The 18,242-nt window shown below is 41.3% G+C and overlaps 1 protein-coding gene across 2 annotated transcripts in view; it reads right to left on the bottom strand.

The window, feature by feature from the left end:
- Window positions 1-17,829, bottom strand: part of LOC147105213 (chemokine-like protein TAFA-5) — a 386,891-nt gene extending 369,062 nt beyond the window's left edge. The window contains exon 1 of one of the 2 annotated variants that reach the window (XM_086011349.1): window positions 17,251-17,829. In XM_086011349.1, coding sequence (XP_085867475.1) covers window positions 17,251-17,308 — 58 coding nt within the window. In that variant the 5' untranslated portion in view covers window positions 17,309-17,829. Of the gene's footprint in view, window positions 1-10,462; window positions 10,956-17,250 lie in introns of those variants that run through there. The other variant, XM_086011348.1, reaches the window with a different exon arrangement.
- Window positions 17,830-18,242: the final 413 nt, after the last annotated feature.

Here is an 18,242-nt window from a genome sequence, read left to right as displayed (position 1 = left end):
AAATTGACTGAACATTTGGCCCAGTGAAACCATTACTGTTATGAGGTGGGAGTGTCAGCTTCATTAGCTTATTATCACCCAAACAATGTGATTCTAACACCCTTGCCCATGTCTGTTTCAGTTATGCAGAACGGGGAAATGCAAACAGATAGTCTTATATGATGCAAGGTAAAACAAGGAAGCGGTATCTGTGAATTTTATTTTAGAATGTTCCTGTGAAGCGACTTGGGACGTTTTACTACGTTAAGGCGCTATATAACTACAAGTTATTGTTGTGGTGGTAAACAGATTACCTTGTGGTTATGGTTGGAGCAAGGCTAGTTGCGTATAAATGTAGCTGCTGACTGTTAGAACAGACCTAGGAAGGAAGCTCCAAAGCAACTCTGGTTTCTGGATTGAGTGACTATATCCTGTCTGTATCTTTGCGATGCTGTTAATTGAGTTCTTAAACTAAGTTGTTATGAGCTTGATTTTCTGGTGTCCATTCAGCGCTTTTACCATTCTTTTCTAAATTATACTTTCTTGCTCTATTCACTCACACACTGATTGCCACACTTGCATACAATAACTGCACAACACCATGATACGAAGTGTATTGGCATGTATGTTATGTTTATAGAGGTGTCCGTCTCTGCATTCTAACCTATGCCCTTCTTCTGTTTCTATAAGCATCCCCAAAGAACTCCCAATGATACAGAAGAAGTCAGTGCCTCACAACATCTTGTGCCACTTTCTAAATCTGCCACAATCATCAGTACAGGTACATCCACCCCAGGGGATTTAGATAGTCAGCTTGAGGAGGGATCACTGGATGAATTACTGAGTACGAGGAGGAGCATGCTCAAATCGGCAGTGGAAGATCAGGAATCCATAGGCTGGGGACCAGCTCATGTCTTTCCTCATCTGCCAAGCCCAGAGATTTGGACTTGTGCATAAAATAACACTGGTTGCTGAACATCAGTGTCTGCAATCATTTTGCAAAGCCCCCTGTAAAACCTGGCAGCAAATGTGGGGGGTACAGTGTGGCTACCTGTGTGCATAAAAACTCAACAGAACTACAGTCCACCGTGAAACACATAGCATCTCCAAGGCCATCTGCAGCGGAACCCTCAGCAGCAGACATCCTAACGCCAGTCACTATCTCTCTTGAAAGTTGTACTGCTGCTGTAGAGCCCTTTGCCCCCAATCTTGGACTGTTTTTCCAGCTTCTAACATGTTGGAAAATTGGATGGAAGGAACATTTTGCTGCCCTCAGGATTTGCTCCAGAGGGAGGGCCCAGCAGCAGCAACATGGCTGGAATAAGAATAGATAAGTCAATACCACATCAAGCTCAGAGTCCTCCCACCCCCAACTCAAATGACATGAGATATGCTAGAAAGTGGCAAGAACTAGCCAGTCATTGCAGCATTGGACATGGCACAAGCAATTGCAGGGTCAATGCACAGAGATGCTGGACCATGCCATCTGAAGAGCATACATTGGCACACAGCAGCCAGCCACCTTACTTCCTCCTCTCACTGGGAAATCACCGGGGAAACACCTAGGAGAAGCATTAGGACAGATTTCAGAGGACACACAACTACACCGCCACCAAGAGGAACCATCAAACAATAAACATTAATGGCACAAACAGAAATTACTTGGATGAAATCAAATTTTTGTTGCACTTTATATAAATTGTGTCAGACAGCGGACTCCTGATGGGGTGGGATAAGGTACCAGCAGATAAAAGGGTGAGCGTCCATGACAGTTGAGTTAGTAGAGAGGACAATGCTGGAAATTACATATTGGGTCACTCCATTGAGCACATGCAGACAGTACTCCTTGGTGGGTCAGCCATTTAGCTGAATGTGCCATCCATTAGAGCCTGAAGTATGACTTATCCTGACAAGCACATCTTCTACGTTATTCTCTGTCATGCTCCACCATTGGCTGCTGCTGCGCCGATGGTTAAAAACTCACTGCATAACAAAAACTGTACAACATGTAGCACACTATTATCTTTGAGACCTTGATGGTGCTATGCTGCAATATTCTCCTGATCGGTGCAGACATGTTTCAGCATGCCAATTGTATGTTCCTCGAGTATCTTTTTGGCTGCATGTGCTTTATCATACCATCGTTCACTATGTGTTCATAGCTTTATCAATCAGATCATGAACCGGGACTGAAGAGGATACCGATAGTTACCTAGCAACCATCTGTCCCGTCTGCTTTAATAACACTGGCATGGTACATTGCCTTAAATGAATGAATCATGAGTGCTGCCAGGAAAACGGACATTCAATTGCATGATTTAGTGCAGATGGTGCACATTGTAGGAAACCTTTTCTGTTCAGAGTAGAGCTATGGAGAGCCATAACTGCCTTCAATAATGCCCTACACTTTGTAGAATTTGGACACATGGAAATGTACAATGCCCACTTACGCTGCTGCCAGCTTACCATGGGGAAAGTTATGGTTGAGGTGGCCATGATGAACAACGCATTGGTCACCTGCCGCAGACATTGCGGATTAAATATTTGGCATATGTCTTCAGTGATGGTTCAGAAAGTCCAGAGGCATAAAAGATCAGTGCTGTGGTCATCTTCACAGCAACTGCCAAAACCATCCCTGTAGTTGATCTTGGCTGAAGATCAGGATGTAGGATATGACGTACCTTCATTACTGCCCACTATGGAAGCACAGCTGCCAAGGGAAGATCTCTTCAAACATTTTCCAAGGAGCTGTGTTTGGATCTATAAACACAAATGGCTTGGGCAATGGCAGTTGGTACAAATAGACCGCTCTCTCATCCCTCCTCAGATCTCCATGTTGCTCTTCCAAAGTACTGAGAGAGATCTGAACAGCCAGAGGAAATTTCTAGGTTCTGAATTTTGATTGTTGCAACTGAAAATGCAGCTCCCAGAAATGCAAAAAACAGGCTAGAAAAACAAAAAATACAAAGAGAAAAAAAATGCAAAAAACAAAAACACACAAAATCAACAAGAAAAACTTCACACCTTTTATCATCTGAATCTTTTAAACACCAGGACATATCTTCCCATCATTGCAAATTTTACATGGACTAGGTCAGTGTACAGCACACGACAGGAGAGAATTATGAAAAGTCTTGCCATCAAGTAATACATTTCGCATAGTTTTAATATCCTTAATGAATGTGCGAGAGTACTGTGCTGACAAAGTCGCAGAAGAATCACAGAATCACAGAATCACAGAAACCCCACAGTGCAGATAGAGGCCATTTCGGCCCATCGAGCCTGCACCGACACATATCCCACCCGATCCCCGTAACCCCTACACCAACACATATCCCACCCTATCCCCACGTATTTAATCCCCCTAACACTAAGGGTCAATTTATCATAGCCAATCAACCTAACCCGCACATCTTTGGACTGTGGAAGGAAACCGGAGCACCCGGAGAAAACCCACGCAAACACAGGGAGAATGTGCAAACTCCACACAGACAGTCACCCGAGGCCGGATTCGAACCCGGGTCTCTGGCGCTGTGAGGCAACAGTGCTAACCACTATGCCACCGTGCTCAGCACAGATTAGGCAGCTATCATGTGCAAAGGGTTACCCATCTGATTTATCACCCTGTACCTGCACCTTATGTGCTGGCAGGGTCTGCCTGGAAATTGGCCTCTAGAATTTTTTTTTTTTTTTTTTTTTTTAAAAAGCATCCCCTCTCACCAGGCAGTTGTGGCTCATGATTCTTAAAAAAATGGAATAAAAATAGCCAACTCGCAAATCATTACACCACAGATGTTCATTCAGTAATTCAATTCAGACAGTTAACAAAACATATATTTTACATAAAAAGATTTGAGTGTTCTAAAATATGTTGCTGCCTCAAGGCCAACATTAGTAGGAAATTGACTATATTTAGCCCGCTGAATAGGACATGTTTATGGAATATCTTGTACCAGAGTTTCCGCTTGTTTGTTAGTAAAATCAGCGCAATCTGGGCAAAAATCAGCCAGACCAGTGCAAAAGATCAGGAAATTTAAAATGTGAGTTATACCCAAAACCACTCACATTCATGTTTACCACAATCTTTTATGCTGGTTCAAGATTCAATTTGCCAGGATCAGGCCCCACCCACAAAACTGGCCACGCTCCCAGGTCAAAATAGCAAGATTGTGCTGGTTCGGGAAGGTGCTTCAAATTGTATTCGGGAAGGTGCTTCAAATTGTATTCATTTTCTTAAGCGCACAGGCACTAGCTGGGACATTTTAAAAAGGTTTTTCCATATCAAAGAATATTTAATTTACTAAGAAACTGACTAGTGTACACCAATGAAACTATTGAATGGTTCAGTATAGTTTTTTTTAAATCAATCATTTTCATTGATTTTAAATCAGGTTACTCACAGGTGGAGGACTGGACACCCTTAAAAATACATATTTTGGTGATAAACCCATTTTCAGCTGTATTAATAAAACTGCAATAATACATAAAGGAATACTTTTTAATGGAAAGAGAAAAGAAATTACATACTATTACGTTGCCCAGTTGTGCTGGTTCAGGGAAGATTTTAGGTTTGTGATTATGCAAATTAATTTTAACTGTAACCTAACCAATGTATTTTCCAGCACATTTTTGGCCGCAATTTCCCCGATTGCGTGCAAAGTGGAAACTCTATCCACTTATGCTGGAGTTAGAATGTTATATATAAATGTAATGCTTGGATCATGGAATATTATAACACCAAAACATAATCCTGTTTCAATCAAATATGTCATTATCTTAAAATTTCTTATTATTGATTATTTTTCAAATGAAAAATCAGCACCAAATAGAAACTATCAGGTCCTTTTTAATTTTTTTGTTGTTTTTACTTTTATTTTTGAAATTCCCAGTGCTTCAACTTTCTTTCCCTACAGAGCTATTTGTTGTGAACAAGTATTTCATCTGAAAAAACTGGTCAGTCCTCCACTGTTAATCCTACTCTATGACTGGCCAATAAAGAGTGTGCTTGGAGGATCTAATTGGCCATCCAAACTCATTCATATAAAAGGCAGGTGGACTCTAATGACATATAGCACTGGGACTCAGTCTGATGACCATCTCATTAAGAAGCAATGTAGCACATGTACACCTTGATCACCATAGTGTCAGCAGCCGAGAGTTAAAGTCTGTTGAACATATCTGGCCTGCTATTCAATTAATGACTCAAGAAATTGCAGCTTAAGAAATTTCACAAGCTATGTATTTACTGTACATGGTAGGTTTATGCTGTTGTATATTCCTTACAGTTGCCTTTAATTTATTATAATGCAACTTGGTACATTTAATTAAAATATAATTATGTCACTAGTAGGCTTAACATCTAAACCAATGTGAAATTGGTTGGTTTGGACATATTGACCGGAGCAAAGTTTTGGCTTAAAATGTCAATCACTGGCATGAATTCAAAAGAAGTAACAGAAAATGAGAGTGTAAAAAGATTTTACCAATGATCCAGAAATAGATGTATACATCATGCTTTTCCAAGTGAGAAAGCTGTTGTACGTACAAATGCACCTTGGGGCTGTTTCCTGATCTAGTTTCAGGGTTGGTATGATAAACTTGCTTGGGTTGGATGACTAAATTATGAAACTGCACTTGGACAAGATCCATGCCTCACACCACTGCATATTAAAAGCCATTTTAACAGACATTTGGAAATAATTAGTGATGTTTCACATAGCTAAGTGTAACTTGCATATATTTGGCTTTAGCACAAATCTAGAAAGTACTTGTGAAAGTGCTTTATACAGCCAAAAATAAATTTAACTCACCTAATTTTTTCTTGTTTTTGTAATAGTGGCAAGTTTTATTGTTGTGTGTAAGTAACATCTCCTTTTGTTTTAGTGCAGTTACTGAAGGGTGGCCAGCTGTTGGGATGTTCCATTAAAAAGCACACCAAAGCAATTAGAAACTGGAAACGGTTTTCCCATTGATTTAACAACTGGAAAATGGCCTTCGTCAATCAAAGTTGATGAGAAATTAGCTCAAATAGGAAGAGCTTCAATTTGGTGCGAGAGAAAAGGCTAAATAATTATTGAAATATACAAGTTTGAATAATAAAAAAAGTTAGGAGTAAGAAGAGGTTATGGAGAAAACTTTTTACACAAAAGGTTGTAGACTTGTAGCTATTGAAATGGCCAGTATAATTGGGTTAGGGAACAATTAATCATGTTTCTAAAGGGAGAAGTTGGTTCTAAGATTTATTAGAGAGAGACAGTCTTACTAGATTTTCCTACTCCTAAAATGTTTTACATTATGATCCAAGACAGCATGAAGCAGTTAACCTATGCTAAACATTCTGACAACCAAATACAAGGAATAAAAGTTTTCACACTCATAACATTGCTCAGAATAACAGCAGCTGGGAGTGATACTCATGGCAAGTCCTAGAATATATTAGTGATCATTAAACGCAATCGATAAGTTATTAAATCAAAAGTTGGGCCAAAACTGGTATGAAGAAAATATTGGCACAACATTGGCCACATCAGTTCAGTATAATGGGAGTATTGAGTGTACTGTTTCTTTCTTTCCCTTACGTTAGCCAGTAGCTAGCCAAGCTCAAATGCTAAGGAATCCTTTGGTTTAGGGCATCTCAGTGTAGTCTTTGTCAGCTTTCTTCTTCAGGCTATAGTCGTATTTCTTCCTACATCCACTTTGGCCTCTCTAGGCCACAAAACAACTGTGGCCAAGAGGACTGATAGATGCCTAATCCCAGGCCTCCACATGCACCATCAATAGTGCTCTGATGTGATTGCTAATAAAAGGTAAATGAGGTCATCACAGAGATTACTCTTATTCAGTGAATTAAAAGCTGTTGAGAAAATATAATTATAAGCACTGACTGCTGCAAAAAAGTCATTATTTTTTTGGCTCACATAACCCTGATAATCCTTTTTAATATTAACCTGTGGGTGTTAGACTCCTGGACAATGTAATTATTATTGACAATTAACTGCAATGAAACCGAAATGAGAATTCAAATGAATTGTTGCTCAGATCCCCCTTCAGAACTAATGCATTTCTCATTCTGATGACATTTGCACGAGAGGTATTCTATACTCATACTTCCTCACAGCAAACTTTATTGCTTCAAAACTGTTTTGTGCAACTGAAGTTTTGCTTTAAGAAAAGCAATGGATACACACATCTCTTCGTTACAGTTACTTCGGAACCATCTTTTTAAATGTGAAAAATGTACTGCAGCTTCTTTAGAAATTTAAATTTTTCATATTTGTTTCCTCATTGTAAATATAAAGCAATTGCAGGCAAAGTAAAGCTCTCTTCAGCATACTAAAATGCTTGCTGGTATTTTCCCAAAAGGTACAATTTACTCCCTACAAAAAACACCAACTCACCAGTGAACCCCATACACATGTAACATTCCTGAATATGTTTAAATTGCACCCTTTAGAATAAATAGAAAAATCACAGGACTCCGACAGACCCATTATATTGCATTATGGATGTTCTTCTACTCATTCAAAACACTGTTACTGGGAAGATACTTGCAGTAAGTAAAGGCAAATTCCTTAGAAAATTATAAGAAATGAATCTTTCCATGGATGCGAGTTATTTAATAACTGCATTTCTTTCTCTAGGTTTCTATCCCATTGCAAAACTGCTCATTTCGGTTTTTCATTTTAAATGCATGTCTTTGTTTAGTTTCCCCAACTTTCCACTTACCTCACATACTCACCTCTCCACACTTGCACCCATCACTTACCTTCACAGCAGACCCACTACTTGTCTCGGTGACCCTGGTGGGGTTCGGAGCCTTCGGGAAGCCCACACTTGTGTGGGTAAAATGGGGATAATCCTCTTATCTGCCTGTTAACTACCTGTTAACAGGCAGATAAGTGGCATTAATCCCCTTCCCACCTCCAAGGAGAAAGGACCTGGTGCAGGTTGGCTACCTGCCTCCTGGCAAGATGGCACGGAGGCGGGTTGTGGCCCACCCCCAAATTCTGCCATTTTCCTGGCAGTCCCGCCTCCATACCCGCCTCCCCAGGGCTGGTAAGATCACGCATAGGTCCATTTGGGGACTGGTTAAACTCAGTCAAAGCCACAATCTAGACTCAAAACTCTTTATTGCTCAAGCTACCTGATTGTTGTGGTGTACATTTTGTGGTGTTCTGTCGAGACATTACAAATCAGAACTTTACTATAATCTTTATTTCATTTAAATTATTTGCATTAATCCTCCAAAACTGCATGAAGCTGAAAACCCAGGCCAAACATTAATGCCCAGCCTTTATTTCCAACCATCCTGGATAGTGTCTTTCTGTAGATCAGGGATATGCAATCACCATTGACTGTGCCACAAGCTGGATTTCTAATCAACCTTTACAAACATTGCATTAAAAAAGAATTCCTAGAATTCTAGTGAAATCTCAGTTTTACAAAATAGGTTCAAAGCAATCGTCTCCAGTGGCATGGCTTGTCAGTGGGTTGGCATACTGTTCCAGAAATGAAATCCTGGGTTGCATGATTGGGATTGCGCGTTTCAGCCCGGTCAGTTAGCACTTAGTGGATTCCTGATCTCATCGGAGGCTAGCTGGGGCAGCGCCGACTGAGGTGAGGTGGTTACCTTGATGGGAGAAGATAAAATTAAACAGTCAACCCACGCTGCTTTTGTGCACCCTCTACTGACAGTTCAGAACAGCATTGCAGGAAGTCTAAGTAGGTTGCTGCGGGCACTCTCCATGCACGGCTGATGTATGGCATGGGGGAACTTGGGAAAAATGAGAGCAGCCATTGCCTTTCTGCTGCTGTTTGCTTTCGAAACATTTAGCAGCAGTAACGTGTGCATGTTAAACATGTTCATTCTTTTGCACAGCTGTTTCATGTTGAGAAAGTAGGCAGATTCTCCACAGGATTTAGATGGGAATCCCAGACTGGCAGATATTTATTACAATGGGAATGTGTACCTGCTAATATCATTGTCTGAATCTGTACTGTTGAACCATTGATTTATTTATACTTGTATTGGTCATACATAGTTAGATTTCGTGACCTTGAACTGTAAAAAAAAAAATTCCCTATCCAATTATTCTGAAGTCTGAGGGGATAGTTAGAGTTGTATTCTTTTGCACTTGCGATAGCGAATGTTTTAGCTCAATGAATGAGTGAATCGTGCTCCAATATATTTGGTACTGAATAAATGCATTTCAATTCAATTGAGCAAATCCGATATGGAATGTTTCAAAAATGTATCGATTTTTCATAACCTAAAATTCCTTGCACATTATTTCATGTGTTCAACACAACTTTCAAGGATTAAAACCCTCTTCCCAAGTATCGGCCTGTCGAGGCCATTGGAGTTTCAAGAACTGGAATCAAGCGCTGCGCAGCGGCAGAGTCTTTAGAAAGACCAAATCGGCAAATAAAACGATGAGGATCTGGAAAAGGCAGCATTATAGGCTGAACCTCGCACACCTTTTGAATATGGTGCGGATCCGCGCACTCGGTCACGGGACATGGCTGATATCGGCCTGGAATGACAGTGCTGCTCCAATATGTCCCGCTCGATGTTAAGCTCGCAGCCGAGAGCCCCCAGGCACCTTCTATCCGCAATCTATATATCGGAAAAGTAATAAACGGGGGAAATGACTCTCAGCAAATGGTGGTTCTGCGATAATTCAGCAAACTTTGTCGTTCGTATGCTGGTCATTCACACAAAACCGTAAGGCTCAGTTTGTCCCATCTGGAACTGCTGTTCCAGCCCCGGTGACTGTCTCGGTCACCTTTATATTTGTAGATTCTGGGCCACAAGTTGGCCGAGTTGGCTTGTGTCTTGGGTGGCGTTTGACCCAGCATTCAACACTGCCGGCTTTTGAAACTCTCCGAGCCATTCTTTTTCCAGAAAAATAGACAGGGAGTTAGCCGTGCATGGAGCAATTTCTAGTTCTTATTTCTCTCGCCCTTGTTTAACGTTTAATATAAACCGCGCGAACTTACAATATGCAGGCACTTTGTCACTGTAGATAAACGCACCTCTGTCACTCATCGCAGGGTTAAATCCGCCGGGATTCGTGTGTGTGTTTAATTACATATACACACAATGTAAGCACCATGCACAGTCGATGCAGTCATGCCCATGTACGCAGAGAGAATGCGTACATATTTACTGTAATTACGCAGGCGTGTATAGGTGTCTAAGCATGTTTCCATGCAAGATGTACATTCATCTCAGTAAGCACAGCCGCCACGTATGTCCTGGTCGTTATGTAAGCTTTGTGCCCAAATATAACAGGGCGAAAACACATATTTGGAGTAAAGACATTTGAAATGACGAGACGTTGGAAGCAACAACAGAGAAAGCAGAATACAATTGCTGGCAACACTCCTCGGTATTTAACACTTAAACTTTATCAGGCTACCTTTAAAGGAAAGCGGTGACAGAATATTGCAGTGCTATTTATCACGGCAGGCAACGATTTACCTTCTTTGACTAAGTGCGAGTAGATGATCCAGACGAGGAGGCAGCAAAGTGTTGCCCCTGCCCCAGTGCAGAGCCCTCTCCAGCCGGGCAGCATGTTCAGATCTCCCGGCTTCACAGCTCAGCTTCTGTGCGTCTCACCCGCACCAGGACCACACATGCAGATCTCTCTCTCTTTTTCCACATTCAAGCCCCAGAAGTCGGCTAGCGATTTCCAAAAAAAAACCCAACACTATCCAAAAACAAGGCACCTGTGTAAATATCCAGTCTGGACTGTCACCGATCGCGCGAATCCACTTAGCACACACCCTGAGATCCACGCGGCGGGATGTGCATCTGGGTTGTAAAAGCCCCGATCGCTGCCCTTTATCATCCTCATCCACGATACAAGAACCACATACTGCTTGATCCCTGCAGCAATCAGGTCTCCAACTGCAGCTAGTCACTGCTTGGCAGCGTCTATTGATCGCCTCTTGTAATTATCCAGATATGCAACAGCGCGTAATTAACCCTGACAGTGCTGCGAGCGGCCCGTAAATAAGTCAAAGGGTGTTTAATTTATTGACTGGTGGGTCATTAGAATATTCATGCTGGCGAGGTTGCCTTTTCTTTATGGTGCGGGGAAAAAAAGTTTGTGTAGCGTGTGTGATGCACAATCCATCCCTACTGCAGATTGGCTTTTTTTTTAAAAAGGTAGCCCAGTCACCGTCGTGGCATATAAAAGTACTCCCACTCGCTTATTGTTCCTTACTATCCACCATGAATCATTCTACACCAACTGCAGCTATTTTTGTTAATTTAAACTTGAGAAACGCAATTCTTTCCCCAGTTGAACAGTAATGTTCTTTTTTTTTAAAAAAGCGAGCCGGAAAATGGCCGATTAGTTCATTTGAAACAATATTTGAGAATTTCACAACCATTTAAATGGGTTACAATGGTCCGGTTGGGCTGTCACACAAACTGGTTTTCTTTCATGAAGTTTTAGCAAAAAAAATACAAGTTAAAAATTACATGTATCACGTGCTGGAATCGTGTTTTGTTCGAACCCAGTTGATGTTCTCTGTCTATAACTATTAATCTCTCCAACTCCATCACCTCATTCAATTCTTATTTAGGACTCACCCCTTTTAAGATATTTACATTCCAATAGATATCAATTATCACGGCCTATCAATCTACGTGCACACACTTAAAACTATATGCTCATCATTAAGGATGTTTTTCTTTACAGTTTATAATTAAATTAGACTACGAGATGCATCAGGAAAAAGATTTAAAATGTGTTTTTCAATATTTTATATAATAAAAATAATCCACCTAATATCTGACGGTTGGGTTAAAGATTACCCTGAAACTAAAGTCTGAGTGTAGTGGAGCTGAATTTGCGAAATCGACCTGCTCCCTGACTGCATTTATAATGATCAGGGTGGCAAAGTGTTCAGCACTGTTGTATTAAGTACCTTCAGTATACTGCACACAGATACTGTTAACATTTCCCCACACTGAACGGTGCAGAAACATGAAACATTCCTTTTTTAGAGTCCAGCACTCCGCGACATGTTCTGGTTGAATATATTTCACGCTTTTTAATTAAAAAGCTGACAATGAATCGATTCATTAGCACCATCAACCATCTAAAAGCACCATTCAGATTCGTACTTTGTGTAGTCAAGACATTTCTCCAGTAGAAAGACGGTATCGACCCACTCTAATTATCAGCCCGTTTAGTTCTAAGTACCTTTCACTAGACATACGTTCCGAGTAACACTACATTTATTGCATTGCCTGGAAATCAGCAGCAACATAAAGCGAGCATCGCCTGCACGCTATTAGAGATCCAAAAGGACACTCAAACACGCGATATGCTTTATCTTAAAAAAATCAAGGTTAATTGCGATGCTAGTTAGTCTTCAATGTGAGCGGTTGGAAACGTACTCACAGCATCTAAAACATAACACTAACCAAAATAGAACTTAAAAAATACACGATATGAAAAAAGGACCGACTTGCTATTGTGTTTAAACCGTCATGAGGGTATTTATAAAGTGTTACGTAAATTAAAAACTCTAGGAATATTGCAATTACTGCAATAATAAATCAATATATTATGGATCGCGCAAATGAAAATATTACTATTGGAAAAAATAGGAGAATGTCAGATAGCCGATAGTCACTGTGACTAATGTTAGTGGCCCCATCAATTTGCAAAGCATCAATCTGAAAGTTAATCAGACATGAGATTGTCATTAATGCGAGTGCAGCGACCGTCCTTCCGGACAAACGGTGCTGAAATGGACAGAGCTCGCATCTACCTGGTGATAGGAGGATTTTTGATTACGCCTCCGTGAATCACCTTGGGACGTTTTCCTACGTTAAAGGTGCGATAGGAATGCAAGTGGTTATAATATAACCGCGTTTTTGCGATATTTCGATTATTATACACCGAAATGGCTACACGCGTGTACTGCGAAACGGTGGATTGAATGATAAGCCCCTGAGCCCTTCACTCATATTTGAAATGGTTCGAGGCTGCACGCCTCGGCATTTAGTTAACGGACTGCCTGCTGGCCGCAAGGTGGCGGCGGTGAGCACTCCCAGCATTTCTCCATTTTTCAAAAAAAATGTTGATTTCGCGTATTCAGAAGCATAAGTTACATCACATCAAAACACAGATAACCCTTTGTTGCAAAATAAAGTACATCAATAAAGCTTGATTGATTGGAGTTTGCTTTCAGTGCTTCCTGCCGTATAAACTAGATTCACAATAGAGACACCACGATTTCATGAGTCCTGTCTTATGACACTCGTGTAAGCTGGAAGTAACGACACAGAAATATATCCAACAAAGGCACAGGTTCTAACGTTTAAAAAAAAAATCTTACTCCAAGATCAATGTTCCGAAAATGTTCTAACCAGGCGGTTAATCAATGCAATCTATAGAATGATACTTGAAAAACATTGGCCAGCTTTTAATATGTGACGCAAATCTTAAGCGAACTTCTATACCTGTAAAGCGAGTGAAATATGTTGCATTATTAGAACAATCACCAACACGTTTTGTGTCTAATTACCATTATTGTATGTAGGGTCTTACATTCATTTTACATATAAGCCCAAGTGACGCCGAATCGTCATCGCCTTCTAATGACTAGCGGTCTGGAAGTGACGACCTCGTTTGTCTCTGCTATTTGGATTACAGTCAGTTCAGCTCCGTGACGAATGTTATTTGTCTTTAGATGTTGCCACTGTGTCGCCCTGCGACCATGACGCGGTTATGTCTCCACTAACATTAAATTTATAGGGTAGGGAAAGAAAGACACCTTCGCCCGGAGTTATGGAATAACTTCTCAACTCCGTCTATCTAGATTTTATATTCTATTTGTGTGCTCATGTCAACAATTGTTATGTTGCATGGAAACATGTGATAAAAAGCGTCACAGTTACCGCAACTGTAATGCGATAGTTGCCAAGTATCAATTTGATATCAGGCTAAGTTCCAGTGTAAATCCGGGGTCAGCTCCAGACCGGATTCTGGAGAAAAGCAACGAGAGTCCCAGGAGGAAATAGACCCAAATCGCTTGGGTTTGATATGCCATGACGTGTAACTCCGTTGCAGCATCAGACCAGGTGCGAGAAGTGACATGAGGTCCCTTGCACCTGCCATTATTCTAACTATCTTCACAGTACAGAAGCTACTACCTACATTGTCTAAACACTTAGGGTAGAATTCCTCGGCTCTGCTACCGGAAGCATGTTGGGGAGGTACATTATGGCCATTAATTTGCGGTGGCTCTGTATCCACCTCAAACCCAGAGAGGAGAGTCATTTTTATGGGGTAGGGGGGCGGTGGGGAAAGCATGGGAAGGGTGGGCACCTACTCTATTTGTGGTGGTACTGCAACATCTTCCTCAGCAGGGGGAGAGTAAAAGGGTTTCAGAGTGGCACCTGGTCACATTAAGAGAGCCAACTATTCTGGCCGAAGATAGCCAGGGATATTAAAAAAAAATCCAGAACTCAAAACTTGTAATTTTTTCCATTAATGATCGCCATTAAGAAATCAGCAGTTGAAGCAATTGTGGGCCTCACTTCCATTCGGATTTGTTGCTGGAACGTAACGACACCTACCTGCTATAGGCTAGTCAGCACTGGGGCAATGGTTTTACGTCCTCCCACAGGCCCGCCTCTTCCGGGGACATCTCCACTGAGGGGGCGCAGAAAGTGTAGCGCCCCACTTTTGGTGGGACTTGGTAGCTTAAAGCAGAGGCTACAGATCTGGCGGGTGGCACCCCATATTCAGACTCGCCAGCCAGTGAATGTTCTTCTATTGTACCCGATTCCCCAGGAATTGCGGGGCCTAATTTAACTGCTCAGAGAGGAGCTCTGCCAATGCGCGTTTGGTGGCGTGCACGGAGCTCTGCCATGCAGTAGAATTGAAGATGCAGACAAGGGGAGTAAAGAGGGTACAACCGGACTGAAACCAGCACGGCCGTTCCATCTCAGCGGGGTGCAGTCTCAGCTTCACTATTGTGTCCATTTCAGCACAGAAAGGCAGCGGTCACATGCCACAGCAACACCTCCAGCAATTACTGGAGCCGCTTAGCACGTTAGCATACTTTCAAAGGAACGCGTTATTGATCCGTACCTGTGTTTTAAAATTATTAAAATGTAAGACCGCACATCTGACAATTATTACGTTCTTCCACATTCAACATAAATCAGAAAACAGAATTTCCTGTAAGCATCAATGGTCATTTTCTTTGATTCTGCCATACAGTATAGGTTTGGCAATTCGAATTTCCGAATGCCTTCAGAAATTGTCTTGGAATGGAGAGTGCAGTTAGTTTTTAAATCGTTCAAAATATGAATGTCAATATGGTGTTGGAGTTAGGGTTAGTGTGTATATGTGAATGTGGGATTCTTCCTTTTTTGGCAACAATAATTGGTTGACACGGTTAGGAAGACCCAATTGTCTTGATTTATTGCAAGATAGCTCTGCAAGATGACTCATGCTGCTCTATCAGTGGAAATTGGGCATCCAAGTTGATAGTGCAGCACTGCAGTGAAACATGGCGCCCCACACCTCCGCCAGCTATTGAGCATCGTGCTACGACTCCAGATTTAGGCTGCTGCAGCTCCTATATAACACAATATAGAAGAGATGACTACACTCCCCATCAGTAAACGAGGTATACCAAACGTACATTGAAACCGGTCAATGACCACCATGAGCCCACCACCACCTCTTGTAAGTAAGTGAACTTCAATGTCCAAGGCTGATTGAAATTGACAACCTTCACAGGTTGCTGTTATATCGGAGGAAACAAAAGCGGCACGGCTATGCCTGAAGTGTAACACTGGAGGCGCCAGTGAGTTGATAATCTCCTTCAGGCCAAGTATCACCTGCGCTGGTGCCGGCTATAGTTTGTGAGGATTATAGTCTAGGGCTCCCATAGAGTTCTAACAACGTAAGATTGTCATATTTGTTTTAAAATTGATTTTAGAGCCATTTTTATAATTGGAAACAAAGGTTCTGATTTCATTTAGAAAGCTTGCATTAACCGATCCGTATTTGTAATACTTACTATCCTGTGTTCGGTTACAAGACCAGAGGAGTTACTATTCTTAAAACGAGTCTTTGCTTATTGAAAAGACGATGATAAAGATACTCGTTGTTCAGTGCCTGGAGTTTTGTTGCCAGTTTTGAGTGATATACTCAAATACCATATTTAGCACAAATTACATTTTTCTTAAGTCATTCAAAGCAATTTCAAAGACACAACGCCTGGCTTCCTTTTCTTTCTGGCAGCCTGTTTTAGGGTATTAATAACCCCATATAACCTAGCTGCGTTTTCTTACTAGCCTCACCGTGATCATTCTGAAGATTTACTATAAATTCTACTGCGGTATTTTTTTCCCTCTGCGATCACACTTTTGAACCAGCCTGTAGGCAAAGGCGTCACTAGTTCGTGTTATTTTTCTTACAACAATGAAGCGCCGTGGGAGTTTGCTGCAGTAAATGGTCAACAGATTATTTCTGATGAGATTTCAGAACATTCATTTCTGTCTGGGCATTTCAGTCTTGCCTGTAAATCTTTGTTCAGCACGAGACACCCCAGCGGCACGGCAGGTGCATCGGAAATCGGGAATACGAGACAAAGCGGACAAGCTAAAGAACCGCACATAGAGGTAACAGTAGCAATGGCATGTTATCAATTTACTTCTGATATTTTTTTCCTGCGGTACATCGATTTTCATTCCATGACGTTTCCTCGGAGTAACTGGGGGATATAAGTAGCGCAATATCGAGGGGACTCGATCTACCTATTCATCCGTATTGAAGAGGCGGGCTTAATACTGGTAACCAGCCTAACAAACATCACGACGATGGAGACAACTTAGAACGACTTCTATTTGTAATTTGCAAACATAAAGAAAAGCAGGATTCCTAACATGTCACCAACCTGCCAGAAAATGTAGCATAGAATGATATGCACAGTCGAGTTGAAGCAATTGATATTTACGATATATATATATATAACTATTTGTAATGCCGTATTAATGGTAAATACATCTTGTGCTTTAAAGGCCGTTGCATCGCCCACAGCGTTTTTATACTTTGAATAGTAACTATAGTAACTATTTTGATATTTATATATAATAAAAGTGCTGAAATAAAACCAGTTCAGCCCAGAAACAATAGTTATTACGCCCCACAATTCACTAGATGTATATGTTAATTGGCACTCAAAATCGTATCAATATCTCTTTAAACATAATTAAAATATACTTACTACAAAATGCAATAAGAAGCGCGGAAAGTATGGCTAGAAACCAGAAAGTTGATGGCATGTTACTGTCACAGCAAGTATCCTTCCATCCGAACTAGTCAGCAGGACGCTTGTAAAATCATAACCTTCTTTCAAAATTATCTTCAGCGACACAATTCGAAGCTGGCCTGGGCGTCATATTTCAAATTCGGTCGTGGTGCTGAGAATAAATACACTGGCCTTACTCTCACCGCGAGGAGTACTTTCAAACCAAGCTGGAAGGCGGTGATAAAGAGCGGTTTGCAAACCGTCCTGAAATGAACCAAAATGCATGTGCCGAGTTGGTTTCAGTTCCCGCTGTTTGTATTGTCAGTTTCAAGATCAGGATTGGTTCGGGGATTTTTTTTTTCCGAGAGTCGGGAGCGATCCCCTTTCAGCACTCTGGACGGCGCCCGTCTTAATTGCTGAAGGTGTTCCTTTTGACACTCAGTCCCACTCCGCTGATGGCTTGACGTGCGCCTAGTCAAGATCTGCGTCAGGACAGTGTTACACAGCACATTATGCGCAAAAAATACACTGGGTACTTTTCAGAGTGAAAAGAGAACCGTTTATTGCAACAATCTCCAATCATTTATATTGAACAACGTGCAATCAGTAGGCAATGCGCCGATGTGCGTGAGTGGACCCACCTGGATACGCCAGTCCATGTAGGAATCTCTATACGATTGAAATGCACCCCCCGCCACCCTGCATCCAAGAAATCAACCCAGCAACAGAGTTAGGCATTATAATGCCAGTTATTTGGATTTATATGAAGTGTAGATACTCTTTCGTGCCAATCTGAATAGAAAAGACGTTTTGCCCTGTTTTGAACTCTGCTTCGAAAGACTAGAGCGACGCCCATCAATAGAGAGTACAACAGAAGAGGGGGATGTAACTTTAAACAGAATTTACTCATTTAAAAATAGCAGCTGGGCAATAACTTCCCACGTGTTATCTGTGCTGGGTAATATCTG

This window comes from Somniosus microcephalus, chromosome 18, assembly GCF_052327205.1.
Source record: "Somniosus microcephalus isolate GS21.2 chromosome 18, FLI_Smic_1.0, whole genome shotgun sequence".
NCBI lineage: Eukaryota > Metazoa > Chordata > Chondrichthyes > Squaliformes > Somniosidae > Somniosus > Somniosus microcephalus.
Note: the sequence above shows the minus strand (reverse complement) of the source record. Positions and strands in the feature narration are given on the sequence as shown.